At 33.8% G+C, this 21,700-nt stretch overlaps 1 protein-coding gene across 11 annotated transcripts in view; it reads left to right on the forward strand.

The window, feature by feature from the left end:
* MYCBP2 (MYC binding protein 2) overlaps positions 1-21,700 on the forward strand; it is a 262,416-nt gene that overhangs the window by 122,555 nt on the left and 118,161 nt on the right. For all 11 annotated transcript variants that reach the window (XM_025874720.2, XM_025874721.2, XM_025874722.2 and 8 more), the window contains 10 exons: positions 1,535-1,669; positions 3,047-3,130; positions 4,350-4,446; positions 7,101-7,293; positions 7,833-8,107; positions 11,807-12,028; positions 15,792-15,983; positions 18,060-18,266; positions 19,086-19,217; positions 20,926-21,104. In XM_025874720.2, coding sequence (XP_025730505.1) covers positions 1,535-1,669; positions 3,047-3,130; positions 4,350-4,446; positions 7,101-7,293; positions 7,833-8,107; positions 11,807-12,028; positions 15,792-15,983; positions 18,060-18,266; positions 19,086-19,217; positions 20,926-21,104 — 1,716 coding nt within the window. The remainder of the gene's footprint in view (positions 1-1,534; positions 1,670-3,046; positions 3,131-4,349; positions 4,447-7,100; positions 7,294-7,832; positions 8,108-11,806; positions 12,029-15,791; positions 15,984-18,059; positions 18,267-19,085; positions 19,218-20,925; positions 21,105-21,700) is intronic.

Genomic DNA, 21,700 nt, shown 5'->3' on the forward strand with positions numbered 1-21,700 from the left:
CCGGTTTTTACTGAAACCTGTTAGGATAGTAGGTTTCCTGTTACCAGAATCTGGATGTTTCTTTATAAAGCTTCATTAGAAGTATGAAGAGAATTAGCTTTTACCAGTCCTCTCTATGTAATCCCGAGAATTATCTCCCAACACTGTGTTATGACAAGTTAGTGATTTGAATCGGGATATAATGATGAGAAAAAAAAATAAATTGAACCTCATAATAGTAATAGTACACTGCACTTCCCAGTAATAACTGTGTTAAAACCTTGTGTGTTATACATAAGCTTTTTGCTAGTGAAAATGTGTGTTTGCTAAAAATGGTAGTAAGGCATTAAGTTTGCTTTTAACTGATAAATACTTTTGAGAACAAAATAGTAAACCTAAAGAAAATTTTTACTATTTTTTCACTATAAGCATTCACCAGTATCAGGAGATATTTTTTAGTTGTTTTTTTATGTGATACACAAATGAAGATTAGGAAAATTTTAGGAAATTAGTTGATTAATTTTTAACAAAGCCTTAAGATGCCATTGTCACTTAGTGTTTATTTTTGAGCATATGATTATGAGTCAAAAATATATTGTTTCACATATAGAGAATCATCTAGATTTTATTCATTCCCCTACTAACAAAGCCCAGGTTCCTAAGGCCAGCATTAAAGAACTTCAGTTATCTTTTACAACATCTTTTTTAACTTTCTACCTACTACTCATTTTTATCTGTCTTAATGCTTTAATCTAACTGGACCCCTTTTCATTTTCAAGCCCTGTTTTGTACTTTCATACCTCTACAGTGCGTGAATTTGTTCCCTTCCTCAAATACCCTTAATTCTTTTCTCTACCCCAGCTACAACCACTATACTCTGTTACCTAAAACTTTATAACTTATGTATATCTTTATCAGATCTCCTTATTTATATACAAGCTTTCTCCTTCTATTTTAGTTAATTTTTTTGTGTGATTACTATGTGACAGGCACAGTTCCAAATACTTTATCTGAATTTCCTCAATCCTCAGAACAATCCTGAGATTGTTGATCTAGACATCATCTTCATCCCTATTTTCAGAGTCACAGAGAGGGTGTAATAACTTGCTCAAAGTTACACAGCTAGCAAATCACGAAGCTGAGCCTCGAACTCAGGCCATCTGACTTCAGAACCATTTTCTTAATATGCTTCCTCTCAAAACACTTTAAAACTAAAATTCAGAGTTTCATTTTCCAACTAAACTGGACTTTTTTTTTACCAATTAAAAAAAATTGTATTTTAATATGAGACCTTTATAACATTTAAGCAAGTTTTAGAGTTCAAGGTGAGGAGTTCATCACCATGACACAAATGACTACTGTTTCTATGTTCCTCTCCAGATTTTTTGATTTTTAATTTTTTTCAGACTTTTTAAAATAGAAGGTTTTTAATGATATTCAACAAGAATCTTACACAATGAATTTCATGTTTTGTTATGAAGGATTTAAAAGAAATAAATATATGTAACAGGGAAGTGCAAAGGCATTGTCTTTGACTCACTAATTTTTCTCTCAGAGAAAAATATGCAATGATGTTTGATGAACCAGTTCTCTTGCAAGCTGGTTGGTGGTATGTAGCATGGGCTCGAGTGTCTGGACCCAGCAGTGACTGTGGATCACATGGACAAGCTTCTATTACCACAGATGATGGGTAAGCAAAATGTTTAAGTATTACTTAAGCAACTCTCATTTTTGTTAGTGGAATATTGTTTTAGCAGCTCAGAGGTCTTCCAGGAGGATAAAAATGTCAGTAAGACTAGAACATAATGTGACTGCCAAACATTAAATTTATGCAGTCTCATGCCAGATTAAGGTCTAGACAGAACAGGGAGAGAATAGGACTGCTACTCCTTGCTCTTGCCATTTGTCATTTGTATGTATTTCTGGGTGTTATATCACTTAAGAACTTATTTCCAATTAGAAATTATATAAAGTGACAAGAAGATTGAGGAATTTGGAAACCATAAAAAAGAAATAAATACTTGCTATAAAATTTGACAGTGCTTATAAAAACAGTTTATAAAAATTTCAGAGTTTTAGCAATATGAGATGGTACAGTTTTAATAAGATGTAGGGGGAGATTTACTGTTTAAATTTCATATATGGACTGCTTTTTAGTTTATAGAACACTTTCATATCTGTATTCTCATTTGATTTTCTCAACAATTTTGTGAAGCTGTTATTAGCTCTGTTTTCCACTCGGGAATAGAGAGACAGGAGGTGAAGTGATTTGCTGCACATCATATCACTGCTGTGTGGCAGGACCCAATCTGGACCTGGAATTGCTTGACTCTAACTCTAATCTTCTTTATTCTCAGTACTCTGGATTCGTGTGTTTGGAAGGACCATTATTTTAGAAGAGAAATTTAATTTACTCCTTACTCTTCTTGAGCATAAATTATTTGAAATGAATAGAAGTTATGTAATAGTATATTTCAAATAGTTTTGTTCAATTCATAACAGAGCTTACCAAAAACAGAGCAGACTAATTAATGAGGAGAATTCTTTGTTCCTGAATGTTCAGGTAGAATGCCATAGAAAAAGTAAGTCTGCTGTAAAGTATCCCTTTCAGACTCACTCTAAGATTGTGAGCTAGCACTGGGGAGACTGCCTTAATCCTGGACTGTGTGATTCCATATGCAGTTTATTGAACTATGGAATATCACAGCAGTTTGAAGCTAAAGCTTATCATGTGTGTGGTTGAGCAGATTTTAAACTGTTTGTAAGTTGAAATATTTTGTTAAAAGCTTATTGTTTTGGTTAAAGTTGAGCTGGGGGGTACTAAAAGGGGGGAGGACAGCTGCTTACCCAGGAGTTCCTGATCAGGTTTAGTTCCTTCATTTTATTCATTAAGCCATTCAGAGCTTGAACCAAAATAAAAACAATTCCTTTTTACTTGTGTTTTTCCTTAAAGAATGAATCTATCTTCATTAACATAAAATTTGAAAACACTATTGTCAAATTTCTTATTTTCTTTCATGGATCTTGAATCATGTTTTTTGGTATCGTTATTTTTTCTCTTTCTTAGGGTGGTTTTCCAATTTAAGAGTTCAAAGAAGTCAAATAATGGTACAGATGTTAATGCTGGTCAGATACCTCAATTATTATACAGGTATTTAGCATATTTATAGTTAATTAAGAGATTTAGTCCCTTGTTATAATGATCTAGGATACTACAAAATATATGTGACACGATGAAAGAAATTATTTGAAGTATTCAGCAAGTTATAATATACCAGTAGAAATACAGCTGTTTTTAACAAAGCACTTATTTTGTATATTTTTAAACATCTTCTACATCAAGCTTAATTTTAAACTTTGCCTCATGACTCAGATTATCTGTATTACGCCATTAACAGTATTTTAATAACTTATTTTTTAATCTGGATTTTCGTACCCATTTCAAAATATTATAGAGTAATAAAAATTTGTCTTAGAGAAATGATATTGGGGTGTTAGATGGGGACTTCAGGCCTGATTGATTTGCTGTTGTCTTATGTTTCCTGTTTGTACTGTGATGGAATGAATAGAAAATCCCTTACTGCAGAGGGGTGCCTGGGTGGTGCAGTTGGTTAGGTGTCTGACTGACTCTTGGTTTCAGCTCAGGTCGTGATCTCAGGGTGGTGGGATCAAGCCCCACTTTGGGCTCCATGCTCAGTAACTTGTAACTGTCTCTTTCTGTCCCCCTCCCCCCGACTCTCTCTCTTTCTTTCTCTCTCTCTCTCTAAATAAATCTTAAAAAAAAAAAAAATCCCTTACTGCTGAAAAATTTCCTCCTTTTATTTGAAATATCAAATAATAACTTGTCCATGTGATAATATTTATTATATTTTAACATTATTTAAGAATTTTAATTACTTCATGTATTTGAGACATGGAAGCGTATGCCTATGTATCCATCTATTTCTAGTAAACTACTGCAGTAATATTTAGAATGAAGAATTTGAATAGATATAAACCCCACTAAAATATGTCATTCTTTGAGTAGCAAAAAAATCTAAAGAAATACCTCTAGAACAGTGACTGTCTCTCATGTTTTCCTTCCCTAGTAATCACTTTAAGAATCTAGGTGGTATAAACCTCACTTTTCCCAAAAAGAGATTTTTGTTTGTTTTTATGCAATTTATTATAGTTTGTATTTGTAACATGTAGCATTATGAACATAGCAAGTTCCTCAGACTACTCCTGGGTACACTGGTGGAATAACTTCTTAATAATATAGCACTTAATATTTAATAGTAGCATATTTTGCTCTTACAAAATGTATATTTTGAAAAGAAAAATGTCATTGGACTTTACAACATAAATTTATGTGTGTCTCCTACCTTCAGACTTCCAACCAGTGATGGCAGTGCCTCAAAAGGCAAACAGCAAACCAGCGAACCTGTACACATTTTAAAGAGATCTTTTGCAAGGACTGTCTCAGTGGTAAGCCATTTTTTTAAAATTTCAGGTTTTTTGTCCAGTGCTCCGTTTCATTTTGATGTTTCGCATTTAGCCACTCTTCTAAGAGTTTATCTCAGCACAGTTTTATGAACTCAGATTTGTTTTTGTATTAGCACTGAGATCCTGGGCCAAAGAGTAGGCCCTTTCAATAATGGGAAGGTAGAGATGTTGGCTGACTTTAACATGAACTTCAACATGAACTGATAACTGGTGGGTTTTCTCGTTAATCATGTATGACTACATATGCTGAAGGAGTTAAAAAGTGAAAGAAAAGTTAAAACTGATATTGACAAAAAGTGGTAACCTGATGCTTGAGGAGCTAAATGTAAGAGTTGTATATCTAACTAAGGACTCTGTTGAACTACTTGACCATCCACATTCTACATTTAAAGATATGCTACATTACTGGGGTTGCCAGTGTAGAATGGAAAGCCAACATAATGTAATTGAGAGATCATGGTATGGCTGCCCAGGAAGTCTGAGTTAAGTTCTTGTTCTTTCATTTATTAGTTGAGCATTCTTATGCCAGTTATCTAAATAAACCTTGTGATTGCATCATTATGAATTTCTAATGAGATAAGGGATGCAAAAATGCATCTTAAATTGTAAGGCACTATATGAATGTGATTTATTAATATCGTTGGTAGTCTTTCATGTTTGTGAACTGTGTTAGGATGAATGCTTTTTTTTTCCCCCCTCTTTTTTAATTAGTTTTTTAAATCACAAGATTAATATACATTCCTGGTTGGGAAGAGAGTGGAGTGGGGATAAACCTATGTTAAAAGTATACTAAAGTTCTTTCCCAATCACTCTGTTCCTGTTTACATTTTGATGTATATCCTTCCAGACCATTTTTATACATACACAAACTTGTTAGTTTATATATACAGTATGCTCTACAGCGCCTTGTTTGTATCTTCCTTTTCAAAATTTTCATAGTATCAGGGACATAATCCATGTTAGTATATTTGGTTCTATGTTAATCTTTTCTTGTATTTGCATAACATCCTATAGAATAGTTGTACCCTTAATTTATTCAACCCTGTACCTATCAAAGGACTGTTTGTTTCTTGTTTTTTACTATTATGTCCTTCCATATGCACGTTTGATTACTTACATACTTATGTGAATATTTCTACTGGAAGCATGCTGATTTAAATTTTGATATATCATGCCAAATGACCTTGCAAAAGATCTATGGTAGTTATAGAGATAGTGCTTGCAATAAGAGATTACAAGAACCTGGGCTCCTTGGTATTTTGGCATCCTTTTAGTTATTAATATCAGTTAGATACCTTTTGATCAAAATAAATATCATGACTTTGTCTTTTTCAGTGATCTCTTTTTCTGTGCTTAGTAATTTTTTGATATGTATGTCTGAGTGGTTTTGTGGTCATTAGGTAATTGTTATCTTTATATAAGAAATGTATTCAACTATTTATTTTTTTTTAAAGATTTTATTTATTTATTTGAGACAGAGAGAATGAGAGAGAGAGAGAGCACATGAGAGGGGGGAAGGTCGGAGGGAGAAGCAGACTCCCCGCTGAGCAGGGAGCCCGATGCGGGACTCGATACAGGGATTCCAGGATCATGACCTGAGCCGGAGGCAGTTGCTTAACCAGCTGAGCTACCCAGGCGCCCTCAACTATTTCTTTAAAAAGCTAAACTATAAACTCTTATTCTTGGTATTACTATACCAGAGGACTGGAATTTGGTGGGGATGAGGGAATAAGTGCTTTGCTTTGAGATGATCTAGTATTTGTCATCATGTAAGTATGGTGAAGCCTGCAGAACAACTAGAACTGAAAGGGATGCTCACTACCCTAAACCCATATTGTAGAATTTAAACATCTAGTAAGAATTTTTTAGTATTTTCTAGTTAAATTTTATCTTCTATTAACTTGTTTATCAAGGGTTAGCTGTAGTTTGTGTGGTAAAACTTAATATGTAGACATAAAATAAGTTATTTGATGCTGTCACCAATACCTAATACTAAATAAAATACTTTATTATATTAAAAAATTATTAAGGTGTTTTAAATACTTTTGGCTTATTTATATAATCTATAGTAACCATGTAGAGTTTAATTTTGCTTTCAAGTAATCATGTATTTGTAAATGTTCTTAATTTTTTCCCTTATATGATAAACTAGATAGGTTGGTAGCAGGGAAACAAAAACGTATTTTTAAATAGGCAAATATGGGAGCACATGAGTGGCTCAGTCACTTGGCCTCTGGCTCTTGGTTTTGGCTCAGGTCATAATCTCATAGGTCGTCAGATCCAGCCCCAAGTCTGGCTCCATGCTCAGTGCAGAGTCTGCTTGGGATTCTATCCCTCTGCCCATCCCCCCACTTGTTTGTATGCTCTCTTCCCTCAAACAAATAAATAAATCGGCACATATTGAAGAATGTTGTTTTTATACATGCCTAACTACTTTACCTTTTTTGTCAAACGTCAGAGATATTCCTAATGGCAATTTGATAAATGAACTAATAAAATATCCATTATTTGGGCTAATCAGAACTCAGTAAAGAAGTTCAAATAAAGTTTTGAAGTTCACTGTCATCTGTCCATTTGATTCAACCTATGGTATCATTTGAACTAATTGTTACCTGTTTTTTTATATTCTGGATTAGGAATGTTTTGAGTCCTTGTTAAGTATTCTTCACTGGAGCTGGACCACCTTAGTCTTAGGAGTTGAAGAACTTCGAGGATTAAAAGGGTTCCAGTTCACAGCTACACTCCTAGATCTAGAGAGACTGCGCTTTGTGGGTACCTGTTGTCTGAGGTTATTGCGTGTCTATACCTGTGAAATTTACCCAGTATCAGGTATGAAGCATGTTTTTAAATTACTTTAGGGAGAAAATATTTGACACATCCGGAAGGTCTGTATAGGGATAACCAAGAGCTTAAGATCCCCAGCTGCCTTTAATCTTCTCCTAAAATGAGGGAAGAAAGTCGGCTTGCCGTATTTATTTTTTATTATTTATTAAGCTTGCCTTATTATTTATTTACTTACAAAGAATAAAACAGATTACGGGTTGATAACAAAAAGTCATGTTAAGCTAAATAATACTCTGATAATGTATTATTTTAAACGGATCCGGTCAAATAGAAATTTTTTGAACAACTCATTTGGACTTAAATGCTGAAACCAGTGTTTCTGTTTTTTGTTTGTTTGTTTTTTGCCCTACTTAGATTTTTAAAAGAAATTATTTTGGACCACATTTAATCTCTAAATTGTTTCATTTCTTGGTTATGAGTACTTGCAATCTTTCGCTGTATAGGAAATTACTTGAATTATATTGAATATCTCCATGCATATTTATTATTCTATTTAATTAGCAATCTGCTTTGTTCCCTCACAGCTACAGGAAAAGCAGTTGTGGAAGAAACTAGCAAATTAGCAGAATGTATTGGAAAAACCAGAACTTTGTTAAGAAAAATTTTATCAGAAGGCGTTGACCACTGCATGGTGAAGTTGGATAATGATCCTCAAGGATATCTCAGTCAACCCTTGAGTCTCCTAGAAGCTGTCCTTCAGGAGTGTCATAATACCTTCACTGCCTGTTTTCATTCTTTCTACCCAACTCCTGCCTTACAGTGGGCTTGCCTTTGTGATCTGCTGAATTGTTTGGATCAGGTAATTTAAGTTTGTAAAATGTGGGTTGAAAAACTAAATATTACTTAATACTCTTCAAGAAAATAAAGTGCTGTTGCCTCAATCTTTCTAACTTTTATAAAAGGTAAATTAGGACATTGGCTTGGTATGTGTGACTTACATAATCCAAGTTGAAGGACTTGCTTTTTTTTCTGTGCTTTATCATTTTTAGTTATAAAATTGGCAGGCACATGGTGCAGCTGCTGATTTGCTCTTTGAATCTGTGAATGAGTGTGCACATGTAAGAGAGCAAGAACAATCGTGAGTGTGTGTGTAAGAGCAAGGATAGCGCTAGAAGGGCAGCATCTGCCGCCCGCATACCTGCAGAATGGTCAGGAGAGAAAGCTGTGAGGCAACTTGCTTGCTGATAACGGTCATTCATGGGGAAATGGCAAGCCTCCTAGATGTGTATGCCCCAAATCACAGTTTCAAAATACCTGAGGCAAAAAACTGACAGAATTAAAGGGAAAAATAGACGAATTCACAATGATACTTGGAGATTTCAGTGCTCCTCTTTCAGTAATTTACAGAACAAGTAGGCCAGAAAATAATTAGAGAAAGAGAAGATCTGAACAGTGCTATCAACCACATTGGTTTTATTGATATTTATAAAACAGAAAGTACAAGTGCAGAATACATGTTATTTTCATGTATACATACCATGTTCACAAAGATAGATCATATGCTAGGCCATAAAACAGTAAATTTCAAAAGATTAAAATTAAAGAGTTTCAGACCACAATAGAACTAAACCAACTGCAAAATATATTGAGAAAGGCACCTAAATACGTGGAAAATAGACAACATTTACAAGTAACCAGTGAATCAAAGTAGAAATGGAAAGGAAATTGGAAACTCTTTCATACTAAAAGATAAAAGTAGGGCGCCTAGGTGGCTCAGTCGTTAAGCGTCTGCCTTCGGCTCGGGTCATGATCCCGGGGTCCTGGGATTGAGTCCCACATCGGGCTCCCTGCTCAGCGGGAAGCCTGCTTCTTCCTCTCCTGCTCCCCCTGCTTGTGTTCCTGCTCTCACTGTCTCTCTCTCTGTCAAATAAATAAATAAAATCTTAAAAAAAAAAAAATAAAAGTATAACATCAGAATTTGTGAGATATAGCTAAAGCGTTAAATGATAATACTAGCAAAGAGGAAAGGTTTAAAATCCGTGATCTAAGTTTCTACCTAAAGAAGTCAGAAAGAATTAGCAAACCAAAGAAAGAAGAAAGTAATAAAGATGAAGGAAATAATAAAGATAAGAGCAGAAACCAGTAAAGTAAAAATAGAGAAAACTGACAAAGTTGAAAGTTGGTTCTTTGAAATGAAAACCAAATTAATAAACTCCTAGCAAGTCTGACTGAGAGACAAGAGATAAAGAAAAAACACAAAGTACCATGATCAGGAATGAAACAAGGAATATCACTGTAGATCCAGCAAACTGGTAAGGGAATACTATGAACAACTTTATATTAGTAAGTTGTAACTTTAGATAAAGTAGACAAATATCTTGAAAAATACAACTTAACCAAAACTGACACAATAAGAAATAGAAAAATCTGAACTGCCTTATATCCATTAAATTGAATTTATTATCAAAAGCTTTCCCACAAAGAAAAGTCCATACCCAGATAATTGTCATTGGTGAATTATATTAAACTTACAAGAAAGAAATGATATCAGTCTTTTACAAACTCTTTCAGAAAATAGAGGAGACAACATTTCCCACTAATTTAGTCAAGTTAGCCTTATCCTGATACCAAAACCTAAGATATTAGAAGAAAAAATTAGTACAGACAAACATTACTCAAACATAGATAACAAAAGCTCTTAACAATATTATCAAATCAAATCCAGCAATATAAAAAATACATCACACCCCGTAGGGTTTTTCTTAGAAATGCAAGGTTAGTGTAACTTTCAAAAATCAATGTAATTCACCATATTAACTGAATAAATAGAGAAGATTGTATAATCCTCTCAATAGGTAATGAAAAAGGATTTGACAAAATTAGCACTTAATTCGGTGATGAAAACTTCTCATCAAACTAGGATTTAAGGAATCTTCTTCAATCTAGGATTATAAAGGATATCTACAGAAGAATCTACAGTTAATATCATACTTAATGGTGAAATACTGAATACTGCCCTAAGTTCAGGAACAAGGCATGAGGTAACTGTTCCCACCACTTCTATTTAACATTGTAGTGGAAGTTCTAGTGCCTTCTTCCCTAAAAAAGGTCACTGTCATCACCACGGTATCCTAGCCTATTTGAAAGATAGTCCAGTGATGACATCTGGGTAGGCAACTTTGTTTTTATTTTATTAGTACTATTTTTTAAGCAGTTTCCATACTGAATTTATTCTTAGTATTAAAAAAAAAAACTATTCCATTGTGGCAAGAATACTTAACATGAGAGCTACCTCTTAATACACTTTGAGCATATAACATGATATTGTTAACTACAGGTATGATGTACAGGAGATCACTAGCTTTTACTCATCTTTCATAACTGAAACTTTATACCCATTTAACACCAACTCCCCACTTCCCCCTTCTCCCAGCCATTCTATTCTCTGCTTCTGTGAGTTTGACTATTTTAGATACTTCATATAAGTGGAATCATGCAGTATTTTATCTGTCTGTGACTGGCTTATTTCACTCATCGTAGTGTCCTCCAGGTTCATCCGTGTTCTATAGCAGAGTAGTGTATTTTACCAGTCAGTTTCCTGGGACGAGATTATTGCCTGGATTAGTGCACAACTTACTCTCTCGGCCTGTTCAGTCTCATATGATTGTTTTCTTTGCCACTGAACAGGTTACAGGCAGGCTAACCTTAACAAATGTTGGTTTAACAGATAGGATGTTGCATTTAGCCTGAATTTGTAACACAGATGTTTGCTGAACTAAGTAGTGTGTATGCAGTTTTTGTGAATTAGTATATCCTGTCTTGGAAAGTTTTTAATATTTTGTTAAAAAATCTGGGGTGCCTGCGTGGCTCAGTTGGTTAAGCATCTGCCTTCAGCTCAGGTTATGATCTCAGGGTCTTGGGCTCCCTGCTCAGTGGAAAGTCTACTACTCCCTTTCCTTCCTCTCCTCCCGCTGCTCCCGCTTCTGCTCTCTCTCTCTCAAATAAATAAATAAAATTTAAAAAGAATTTACAAGCATGCTACTTATTTTTCTGAATAAACTATATAATGTGATGACATAATTTTGTGACCTTAGCAAAATGTTTATTATAGTAGCTATTCATTGTGCTACATTACCATTAGTGAAATGTTATAGTGGCACTGAATTACAATTTAAATCATTTGTTATTGGAAGAAAGTGGTTTCAGTGCTTGTTTTACTGGACATGGGTATATACTGATTGGGGCCTTTTTGATGTCATTCTTTGAGCGTTGTGCTAAAGAGGACTATGATTCTGAGGATATATAAAGTCATTGGTTGGAAAATAGGAAGCTGCTTTTTCTTGACCATATTTAATAATTTTTCATCTTCGTTGGGTAGTAACTTGAACAGTTGTATTTAAAAGTATTGATAGAATGAAATCCCATAACACGACAATTAAAATGAATCCTAGAAAATTTTGGAATAATTTAAAAAGTTGTTTACCTTTTGTATACCTAAAAATGTGGATTATATTGATGCCATATTTCTTTGGTGGGTGCATATTTCTGTTTTTAAAAGGATATCCAAGAAGCAAACTTCAAGACCTCAAGTAGCCGATTGCTTGCGGCTGTTATGTCAGCTCTGTGCCACACTTCTGTTAAGCTGACTTCTATCTTCCCTATTGCGTACGATGGAGAAGTACTACTAAGGTCAATTGTTAAACAAGTTAGCACAGAGAATGACTCAACACTCGCTCACCGGTTTCCCCTTTTGGTAGCACATATGGAAAAACTCAGCCAGGTAGGTCTTTTTCTGAAATATTTTATACTGAAGCAATAAAACCACAAATGAGGGCATATTTAAGTTGGTGCTTATTCTTCTATATTGGTATTTACCAAATAAGTATATGTTTCACAAGAAGAGCTAAAATTCAGGGGGAAAAATTTCCTCATGTTTACCTATAAATCTGCAGTAGTTTTTCTCTAATTCTTAAATTCTGAATGAAACCCAACCTGTAAAAACAAAATGTGAGGGTTATGCAATGAATTCCCATGTATTTGTTATTTGCCAAACCATTTGAAAGTCGCAGGTACTATAAGCAAACTTTTAGATTCTGATATTTTAGATTGCCAAGATAGAATTGGAGGGAAATAAATTTTTGAAACATTTTTTCTATAACATTTTGGTATGTTAAAATAAACATTCTAAAACAGTCATAGTAGTAGCCATTTCTGGTTTATTAGAAAGCACTATAGAGAAAAAAACACAAGAAAACCGTATGTAAATCAAGTCAATGAGAAGTAATCTTTAAAATGAAAGCCAAGAAAAGCAGTAGAATATAGAATAGTATCCTAATGTACAATAGTAATTTTCTATTGACTGAAGCAACAGAAAAATTATGAGATAATTGTAAGTGACATATAGAATGAAGGACAATAGAATGGGAAAGAAAACTTACAGTTAATATAATACCTTTGTAGAATTACAGTAGAAATAATAAGAGTAAATACAAGAGGGACTTTAGAGAGCAAGCCAGCATGGGAAAAATTTCAGCCTTACTAGAAACTAAATGTGAACGAATTGTACTGGTTTATTTGTAAAAAATTAGGAAAAATGATTTTTTTTTCTCTTATTAAGTCCTACTCTGGTGAGACTATGAGGAAACCTACTAAACTTTTGGATGGTTTCTGGCATTATGTAATTAGTCTAAGTAATCTTTTTCTTTCAGCAAGTTTATTATGTACCTACTATTTACTGGGATTGTGATTAGGTACTAATTGAGACAGGAGTGAAAAAGATAAACCAGGTCTTGAATTGGCGGGGCAGGGGGTGTCTATAACCTGGAAGATATTCTTACAAGATAGATTGCTAATTCAGTATTAGGTGTGATGAGTATTTGCAAAGGAAATTACCCAAGGGAATAATTAAAAGACTAAAGCTTTATGTGTATTTTATTAAAAGGAAAAATGGAAAACCTTAATTAGAACCTTTATGTTCATCACTAGGTGAAATAGTTTAATTTGGATGTATCAGTGTGATAGAAGAGGGCTTGGCCTTTAAAAATAGCTATATTTACACTTAATATAAGGGTGATGTTGGGGCGCCTGGGGTGGCTCAGTCGGTTAAGTGTCTGCCTTCTGCTTAGGTCATGATCTCAAGGTCCTGGGATTGAACCCCACGTTGGGCTCCCTGCTCAGGGAGGAGTCTGCTTCTCTCTCTGCCCCTCCTCCCTTCCCCCAACCCTGCTCATGTTTTCTCTCTCTCAAATAAGTAAAATCTTAAAAAAAAAGGGGGGGTGATATTTTTACATTTTTAAATTAGAAAATCAGAAACCAAAGTATATATACTTTATGACTATGGTATACTATGATGACTGTAAACTATGTATGCAAAAGGCATATGTATTTTTCTAATATGTATGTAGTACATATTTTGAAAGAATACTGAGAAATGAAAATAATGCTTAGGTGATAAAGTTATGGATAATTCTCTGTTTTTCTTTTAGAATTCTCTTTAGTGTTACAATCTTTTCCTTAAAAGTATAGTAAAATTTAAAAATATTTAAAAGTTTTCAGAACCACACACAAACATTTGGTAATTATTAATAATTAATAATTGTATATTTCTGTGTCTTTATTAATATTCTATGAAGACAGTACACATCCTTCTATCCTTTTCTTAATAGATATTGCAGGATTCTATCATTTGGGTGTAGCATAATTTAGTTAATGTTTTCCCTCTACATATATATACATATTTAGATTATTCCCAATATTTTAGTATTTTAAACATGCTACTAAAAGTATCATTGACTACATTTTTATGCATATTCATGGTGATTTTTCCAGAGTAAATCATCAGGAGTGGAAAAATTCTTAAGTAAAAGGAAAACACCTCAAGACTTTACTACAAATTGTCAAAATGCCCTCCAGAAAGCTAGTGTCAGCTTGCATTCCCCACCACTGGTGAACGAATTCCTTTTTCTAAAGTTTAAGTGGCTAGTGATGTGCATATAAGTATATGTATATTTTTTTGATTCTTCAACTAAAACATTGACACTGTTAACTCCATTTTAAGATTATAGGGGAAGCTTCTTGTATTAATCTTGTTAGTTACTAATTAGAAACTAAGTGGGTATAACTAGATAAATACACTTCACCCATCCCCCTAATAAAGCCCTTTTATTGATTATGGAGTACAACTGGGTATTGAGTTTCATCCAAAGCTGATTTTCTGAGAAGTTCCAAAAAGTAAAGTTTCTGGAGAATCAAAGTGATGTAAAGGATAGAAGAATTACAATTTTAACAAAATCAGGAATTGATTATTTTAAAGCCAGGAAAACTAATTACATAAGAAGCTGATGTATTATGGTAATCTTATTCAAATGATAATAGAAATAATTTAAAGATGGAAGATTATCTCTAAGTGACTTTTAGTTCAGCCTAAGATTGTACATTAAGAAAGATGTATAATAATGCTTGTGATGATTTTAACTGAAAAGTTACTTAATTTTCTGCCATGGGTTGAATGTATACTCCATTTACATATTTGATTTGTCTTGGGAAGACTGACTTAACTTCCTTGAGATTTTATGACTTCATGAAATCTGTTGAATTTGTTACATATGCTATATCTCATAGTGCAGTATGGAATGTTAGTATTGTGGAAGAACTTGCCTATTCAGGGGTCAACCAGGTGATTTTGATAACTGAATCATAGCATATAATTCCCCTGATTTTACAGAAGTTGAGGCACTATGAAGAAACTGGAACTAAATCCCAGGTTGTTTGATTTGCTAGTCTACAGTAAAATTGAAAGGGTCATTGCTCACAATTGGCTCCCTCACAAAACCAGATACATTTTGCTCCCTGTCCATAGCAGGCTAAAAGATATCAGGGATGGTAAAAAAGATAAATAGTGTTCATGCTGGATATCAGTTAAATTAATCATCTTTTCCCTTTATTTCTGGAAAAAAAATATTTTCCCCCTTGGTCTTTAATGGGACTTTATAATTTCTTGAAATTTTGGTAGGGGTTGGAATTTCTTAGGAAATCAAGTACAGTAGAAAATGTAAAACTGCATAGGAGTATTTGTAGTAAAATTCCATGTTTTTATTACATGTATAGAAAGAATTTTATTAGGAAATAGATTTGTACAGACCATTTCTCAGTTACTTTACCTCGTGTTCACTTTGGCAGCACATATACTCAGTTGCTTTACCTCTAAATACACCAGAAATAATTATCTTAGATTGGAATCTTGTCCTATAAAAAAAGCTTTTTAGATAGGAGTGTTTTTCTGTCATATGTGATTGTTATTGAGAAGTTAAATAAGAGAATAAGTGAAAGTGACTCAAAGCTAATAAAAAACATCTTGTAAAGATGTACTTTTATGATATACAGAGAGAATAATTGAAAAAAGAACTTCTAAGTGAAAAGTAAATTCAGTGGTTCCACACACAACTGGATGGATTTATAGACATAGAGTCAAACCTGAATTTTGAGGGTGTAGGAAAATAAAGCAGTAGTATCTTGGAACTTTTTTCTCTTTTCCTGTATCTTAGAGTGAAGAGAATATCTCAGGTATGACAAGCTTCCGTGAAGTTCTGGAGAAAATGCTGGTTATTGTTGTGCTCCCAGTCAGGAATAGCCTGAGGAGAGAAAATGAGCTCTTCTCCTCCCACCTGGTTTCCAACACCTGTGGATTGCTGGCTAGTATTGTCAGTGAACTGACAGCATCAGCCCTGGGATCTGAGGTAGTGTTATATTTTGAGATTGGATAATAAGCACATGTTTAAACTTTCCACATAGTTTCTTTTTTTATATATTTTGGCTTTGTAGAAACTAATTTTAATCCCATTTGTATTGTTTTTCTTTAAAACAGAACAAAACCTTCAAGCTAAATTGTTTGGTTTTCCCTTCCTTATACCTCTTCTTTGCTCTTGCTTGCTCCCCTCCCCCTCACATTTACCCAGGATGTCACAGTAATACAAACTGTATGTATTCCTCTTATATGCTCCATAGTACAACCTCACTGCCATGTCCCAATGGAAGCAAAAATCGTTCACATTGCTGGGTAATGAGTCATAGAAATGGGGCTACTAATAGTGAACACATGGTATGGAGAAGGTAAAGAGGTTTAAACCTTAGTTCTGCGCACTTGACTGACACTAGACAAAGAACATATGTAAAATGGGCATTCAGTACACTCACACTGTTGTACAGCCATGACCACAAAATTTTTAAAGGATCAAATATTAATTGTGTTTGAGAAAACGACTTCGAAAGGACTTTACATTTTGTAAAGTAACAGTATTTTTAACCATTTCACCATTTAACCATTTCACTGCCCTGCTCACTCTGTTGTACAATTTATATAAATGTTTTGACTGAATTTAGTGAAGTTTTCTAATTTTTTTCCCAAAAAAGCAGACAGAAGATTGGTTTTGAAAATCATGTCGTCATGTGAAATACCTTATATCACTAAAATGAATGTTTACTAGCTAGCATATATTCAGTTGCCTGTCAGATAACATCTTTTCTCTCTTTTACTTTTATAATTCCTAGCTTTTGCTTTTTCTTACTTACAGATTTATTTTAGATCTGTGCTGAATTAATCTATCCAGGCTATACTCATTTCTGATTCACAGTGACAGTTTAGCCTTTAGGATTTCTGAATGATGACATGTACCCGCACATATTTTAGTATTTCACCCTGGGAAGCATTTCCATCATTTCTTTGTTAGCTTTGACTTTGGCACAGGAGGTCACTGAACCCTTGTCAGAAAATTTTAATTTGTTTAGTTCATTTTTGTTTTTGTTTTTGTTTTTGTTTTTCACTTAGTCATTCAGCCTATAATATACTTCCCTTCTGTACCAGATCCTGGAAGAGAAAGTCTATGATGCATAGCTCCCCCTCAGAAGGTTAATATCTAGTTTTCCCCTGTGAACTTAACTTTTTTTTTTTTTAATGAAAATGCCCCAAATTACAGGTGCCTAATACACAAACCTGGAAGTTTCCAAAGGTCCTTGCTTAGACATTCATATTTCTTTCTTTCCCAGAGCTGTTTGAAATTCTTGCTAGAATCATAAACTTCAGTTTTTTTCTTCTTATAGGTCTTCCAAATTTCTGCAGCCACCTTAGATCAAAAGCTGGCTCTGTAATAAAAAGAGCAGTTTCAAGCCAAAATAAGTTTACTGATCCTGTCTAACGAGTCTATAATTAGTGAGGTTGTACTTGTGTATATATATATTCAAATATTGAATGCCAAGTTATAACATACATTAGTGGTATTCAAACTTAAGACATAACACATTTTCTGCAAATGAAGTCTTCAAAACTCACAGATAAGAGGGGGGATAGTCTGACTGACGGAGGGAAACTTGAATCCACCTCTTTCTGGATTACCCATCTCTGTGGAATTCCTAGAGCTCTGTGTCACATGGTTTGAAAACTGCTGGTCCATACAATGTTGGTGAAATTTTGGTATCTCTTTTCAAAGTGAGTGATATAATTCATTCATATGTTATGACTGTAATAACTTATTGGTATATAGTTCTGACATTATAAATTAAGTGAAATGTATAGTTTCCCATGACTAAGAGAAAAAAATACTGTCAAGTGATACTGATTTGTAAATTTAGAATGATAAAATCTGGTTTTATTGCTGGGTAATCTCTATAGAATGTACATTTAGGAAGGTTTACAGCCAATTGTTAAATGTAGGTTATCTTTTTGAACTTCTTGGAAATTTGGGGATTTTGTTAAAGGTATATTATTAACACTCGGGTATAGACTACTGATGTGTAATTGTGCTTTTGTTTGTTCCTAGGTTGATGGACTTAATTCTCTCCACTCTGTTAAAGCCAGTGCTAACCGATTCACAAAAACAAGTCAAGGAAGAAGTTGGAACACTGGGAATGGGTCCCCTGATGCAATCTGTTTTTCAGTAGACAAACCTGGAATAGTTGTGGTTGGTTTTTCTGTCTATGGAGGAGGTGGAATTCATGAATATGAATTAGAGGTATTGGTTGATGATGTAAGTATCTCTCTTACAGTGTTCATCTTGCTGTATGGGTTACCATTATCATAGTAAGACTGCCTAAATCTTTGAGGGGTTAGCTGATTAGTCATTAGTCATGGCAGACGTGAAAGAAAATGAGAGTGATTCTGCATGATTGCTTGTGTGCCATTCTGGATCACTTCTGCCTCATATTTTTTGCACTTCCAGGAGAGATGTTAAATGAAAAGACTAGAAATTATTTAGCTAAGCCCCTGATGATAACTTCTGTATAATTTTTTTTGCTATTATAGTTTTTTAAGAAACAAGAACAATATTCAGATCGATACTATTATCTCTATCAGCGATTAAAGCAATTTTGTCATAGAGTGTTAATGGATTATTCTTAGTAAAGATAGTATTGATCGATTAAGCTCTATCCTGCTCTATTCTCTAAATTATTTAAAGAACCCGAGTTTTCACAAAGTTTTATTAAAATGGGACAGAAGGGTACCATGTAAATCATTTCATAATAAATAGAAATCTTTCCGTATCATGATTCTTTTTAGCAATTGCTTAAATTATTTCCCTACTTCATTAGGTTCTACAATTAGAGTTGCACTCTCCGATTGAAGAAGTGGGAATCATTTTAAAACATCAAATGAAAAAATCCCATTTATATGATTTAGGTTCTAGAGTCCTCAGGAAATCCGATAAAAGTGAATAGTTCAGCATACCAGAAATTTTTTCTTCAATATGTATAGGCGAATGCTAATGGATAGTTTTATATGAAAGAAAATAAACTGCTTAAAAACAATAAAACAAAATTAAGAATATGGTGGGTTTTGTCTTAATTAGAGTGAACATGCGGGAGATTCGACTCATTCTCATAGATGGACATCTCTAGAATTAGTCAAAGGAACCTATACAACAGATGATTCACCCAGTGATATAGCTGAAATCAGACTTGACAAAGTTGTTCCTTTAAAGGTAATTTCAATTATGTTTCTTTTGTAAATAAGAGGTATTATTATGTAGCTTACTTAAAAAGTCATGAAAAGTATTCCTTTAAGTGGTGCTTTAAACGTTTATAGAGTGCTTATACTCCTGATACTGTACTGTATTATATTCTGTTTTTGCAAAAGATCTCTTAAAATCTGGTATAGTAGAAAGTATTGTTAGGTTTTGGAGTCAGGCAGAAGTAGCTTCAGGTGCCTGCTCTTGCACAAAGTAGCTCTAAGACATTGGATATCATTATTTAGCTACTCTGGGACTTACCTGTAGGTTGGGAAGGATAGTACCTACATTGTAGTGTTGTTCAGAGGAAATTAAATAATGGCATAAAGTACTTGGCTCCATGCCTAACACAGTATAGAAGCTTAGTAAATATCAGTTCCTGTCTTTCCTTCTCTCATTGTGCCAAAACTCACGTTTTAAAAAAATGGGCTTGGGGCACCTGGGTGGCTCAGTTGGTTAAGCATCTGCCTTTGGCTTAGGTCATGATCCCAGGGTCCTGGGATCGAGTCCCGCATCGGGCTCCCTGCTCAGCGGGGAGCCTGCTTCTCCCTCTCCATCTGCCTGTCACTCTGCCTACTTGTGCTCTCTCTTCTGTCAAATAAATAAATAAAATCTTAAAAAAAAAAGTGGGCTTAATAGAGTATTAACTATTAAAGTTACTATTACTTTATATAAAAGTTGTTTATTCATATAACTTTATTGTCTAGCAGTAAATAACAAATTAGCAAAACAGAAATTTTACTTAACCTTAATTACAAATGGAGTAATTCTGAATTCAACTGTATATTATTATTTTTATTATAGAGCAGAATTTTGAATAAGGTAAGTTTATCAGAGACATTATCAAAGAGAGTTCAGGTACCAAAAAACAAAAAATCTTCACTATGAAGTTTATATCATAGATCATAAGGCACCAATGTCTCTATCTCATGTTTTCTTTTTTTTTTTTTTTTAATTTTCTTTATTTGAGAGAAAGAATGAGAGAGAAAGAGCACACGAGAGGGGGGAGGGTCAGAGGGAGAAGCAGACTCCCTGCCGAGCAGGGAGCCCGATGCGGGACTCGATCCTGGGACTCCAGGATCATGACCTGAGCCGAAGGCAGTCACTTAACCAACTGAGCCAACAACTTTTGCTTATGAATACTTTTCCCATTTCTGTCCACCTAACCATTTCTGTCTTTGAGTGTCTCTTAAAAAAATATAGTAGACTCACCATTATTTTTTCCCACGTTTGAAATTATTTCAAAATTTAAACCCATCAAAGAAAAATATTAGATTATGTATTTTAAATCTTTTGTTGTGGTTAATACTCTACATTGTGGTTAAGAGCAGGAACTATCGTCAGACTATATTCAAATACTTGTTCCATCACGTATTAGCTGTGTGACTTTGAGTGAGTTACTTAACTTCTCTGTGCCCCAGATTCCTCATCTATAAAATAGGAATAGTAATGGTACTTACCTCATGAGGTCATTTTAAGAATTAATTTGATTAAAGCACATGAAGTACTTAGTATAGTTCTTTTAAAATAATAAACATCAGTGTTACTTATCTTCCTGTTTGACATTAAAAATGTGTTTAACCAAATCATCTATAAATATGACAAAGAAATTCAGTTTATTTGACCAGTTTTTTTATATCCTCTGTACATTATAAACATGTTTTACATCTTGATTGTGAAGGAAAATGTTAAATATGCTGTGCGCTTGAGGAACTATGGAAGCCGTACAGCCAATGGAGATGGAGGAATGACCACAGTTCAGTGCCCTGATGGTGTGACATTCACATTTAGCACATGCAGCTTGAGTAGTAATGGCACAAACCAAACCAGAGGACAGATTCCACAGATACTCTACTACAGGTAAGTGTGTGTATAGAGGTAAGGAGACTGTTGTAAAGTGACAGGAGACATACAGTTTATTACCAAGGTAAAAAATGCTAGTAAATGCATAGTTGTAATTCTAGTGTAACTGCCTTGCGCATACTTGTGCTAATTCATGTAAAAAGATCTCATTTTAATACATAAATTTAGTGTTTATTGTAAAAGTGAATGCTTTAAAATGTTTTTGTCATTATTTCTTTAATATCTTTGAAATTTTTATGTCTTGGACATATGTGCTGTTTGTTGTTACTTTTATAGTTCGTGGTCTACAGTTTCAAATTTAAGTGGAATTTATTCATTTCTTTTTAAAAATAGCAAAAATTGATGATCACATCAACTCTACCCAAGTACTAGTGTTGCCTTGATCCTATTATCCAGTCTGCAGTATATTTTGATGTCTGTGAATCTAGTTCTGGGGATTCTAGAGTATATAATGATGTGTTCCTTAACCATTCCTTATATAAACAGTACAAAAAAAAAAAAGATAACAGTTTGGGCTAAAAAAAAACTTCTAAATGTACTTTTGTCTCAGTTTTTCTTTTAGTGAATTAGCTGGAATCATAGGTAGTGAGTAC

Source organism: Callorhinus ursinus, unplaced genomic scaffold (assembly GCF_003265705.2).
Source record: "Callorhinus ursinus isolate GAN/ISIS: 27379988/994484 unplaced genomic scaffold, GSC_fseal_2.0 scaffold7, whole genome shotgun sequence".
NCBI classification, from domain to species: Eukaryota; Metazoa; Chordata; class Mammalia; order Carnivora; family Otariidae; genus Callorhinus; species Callorhinus ursinus.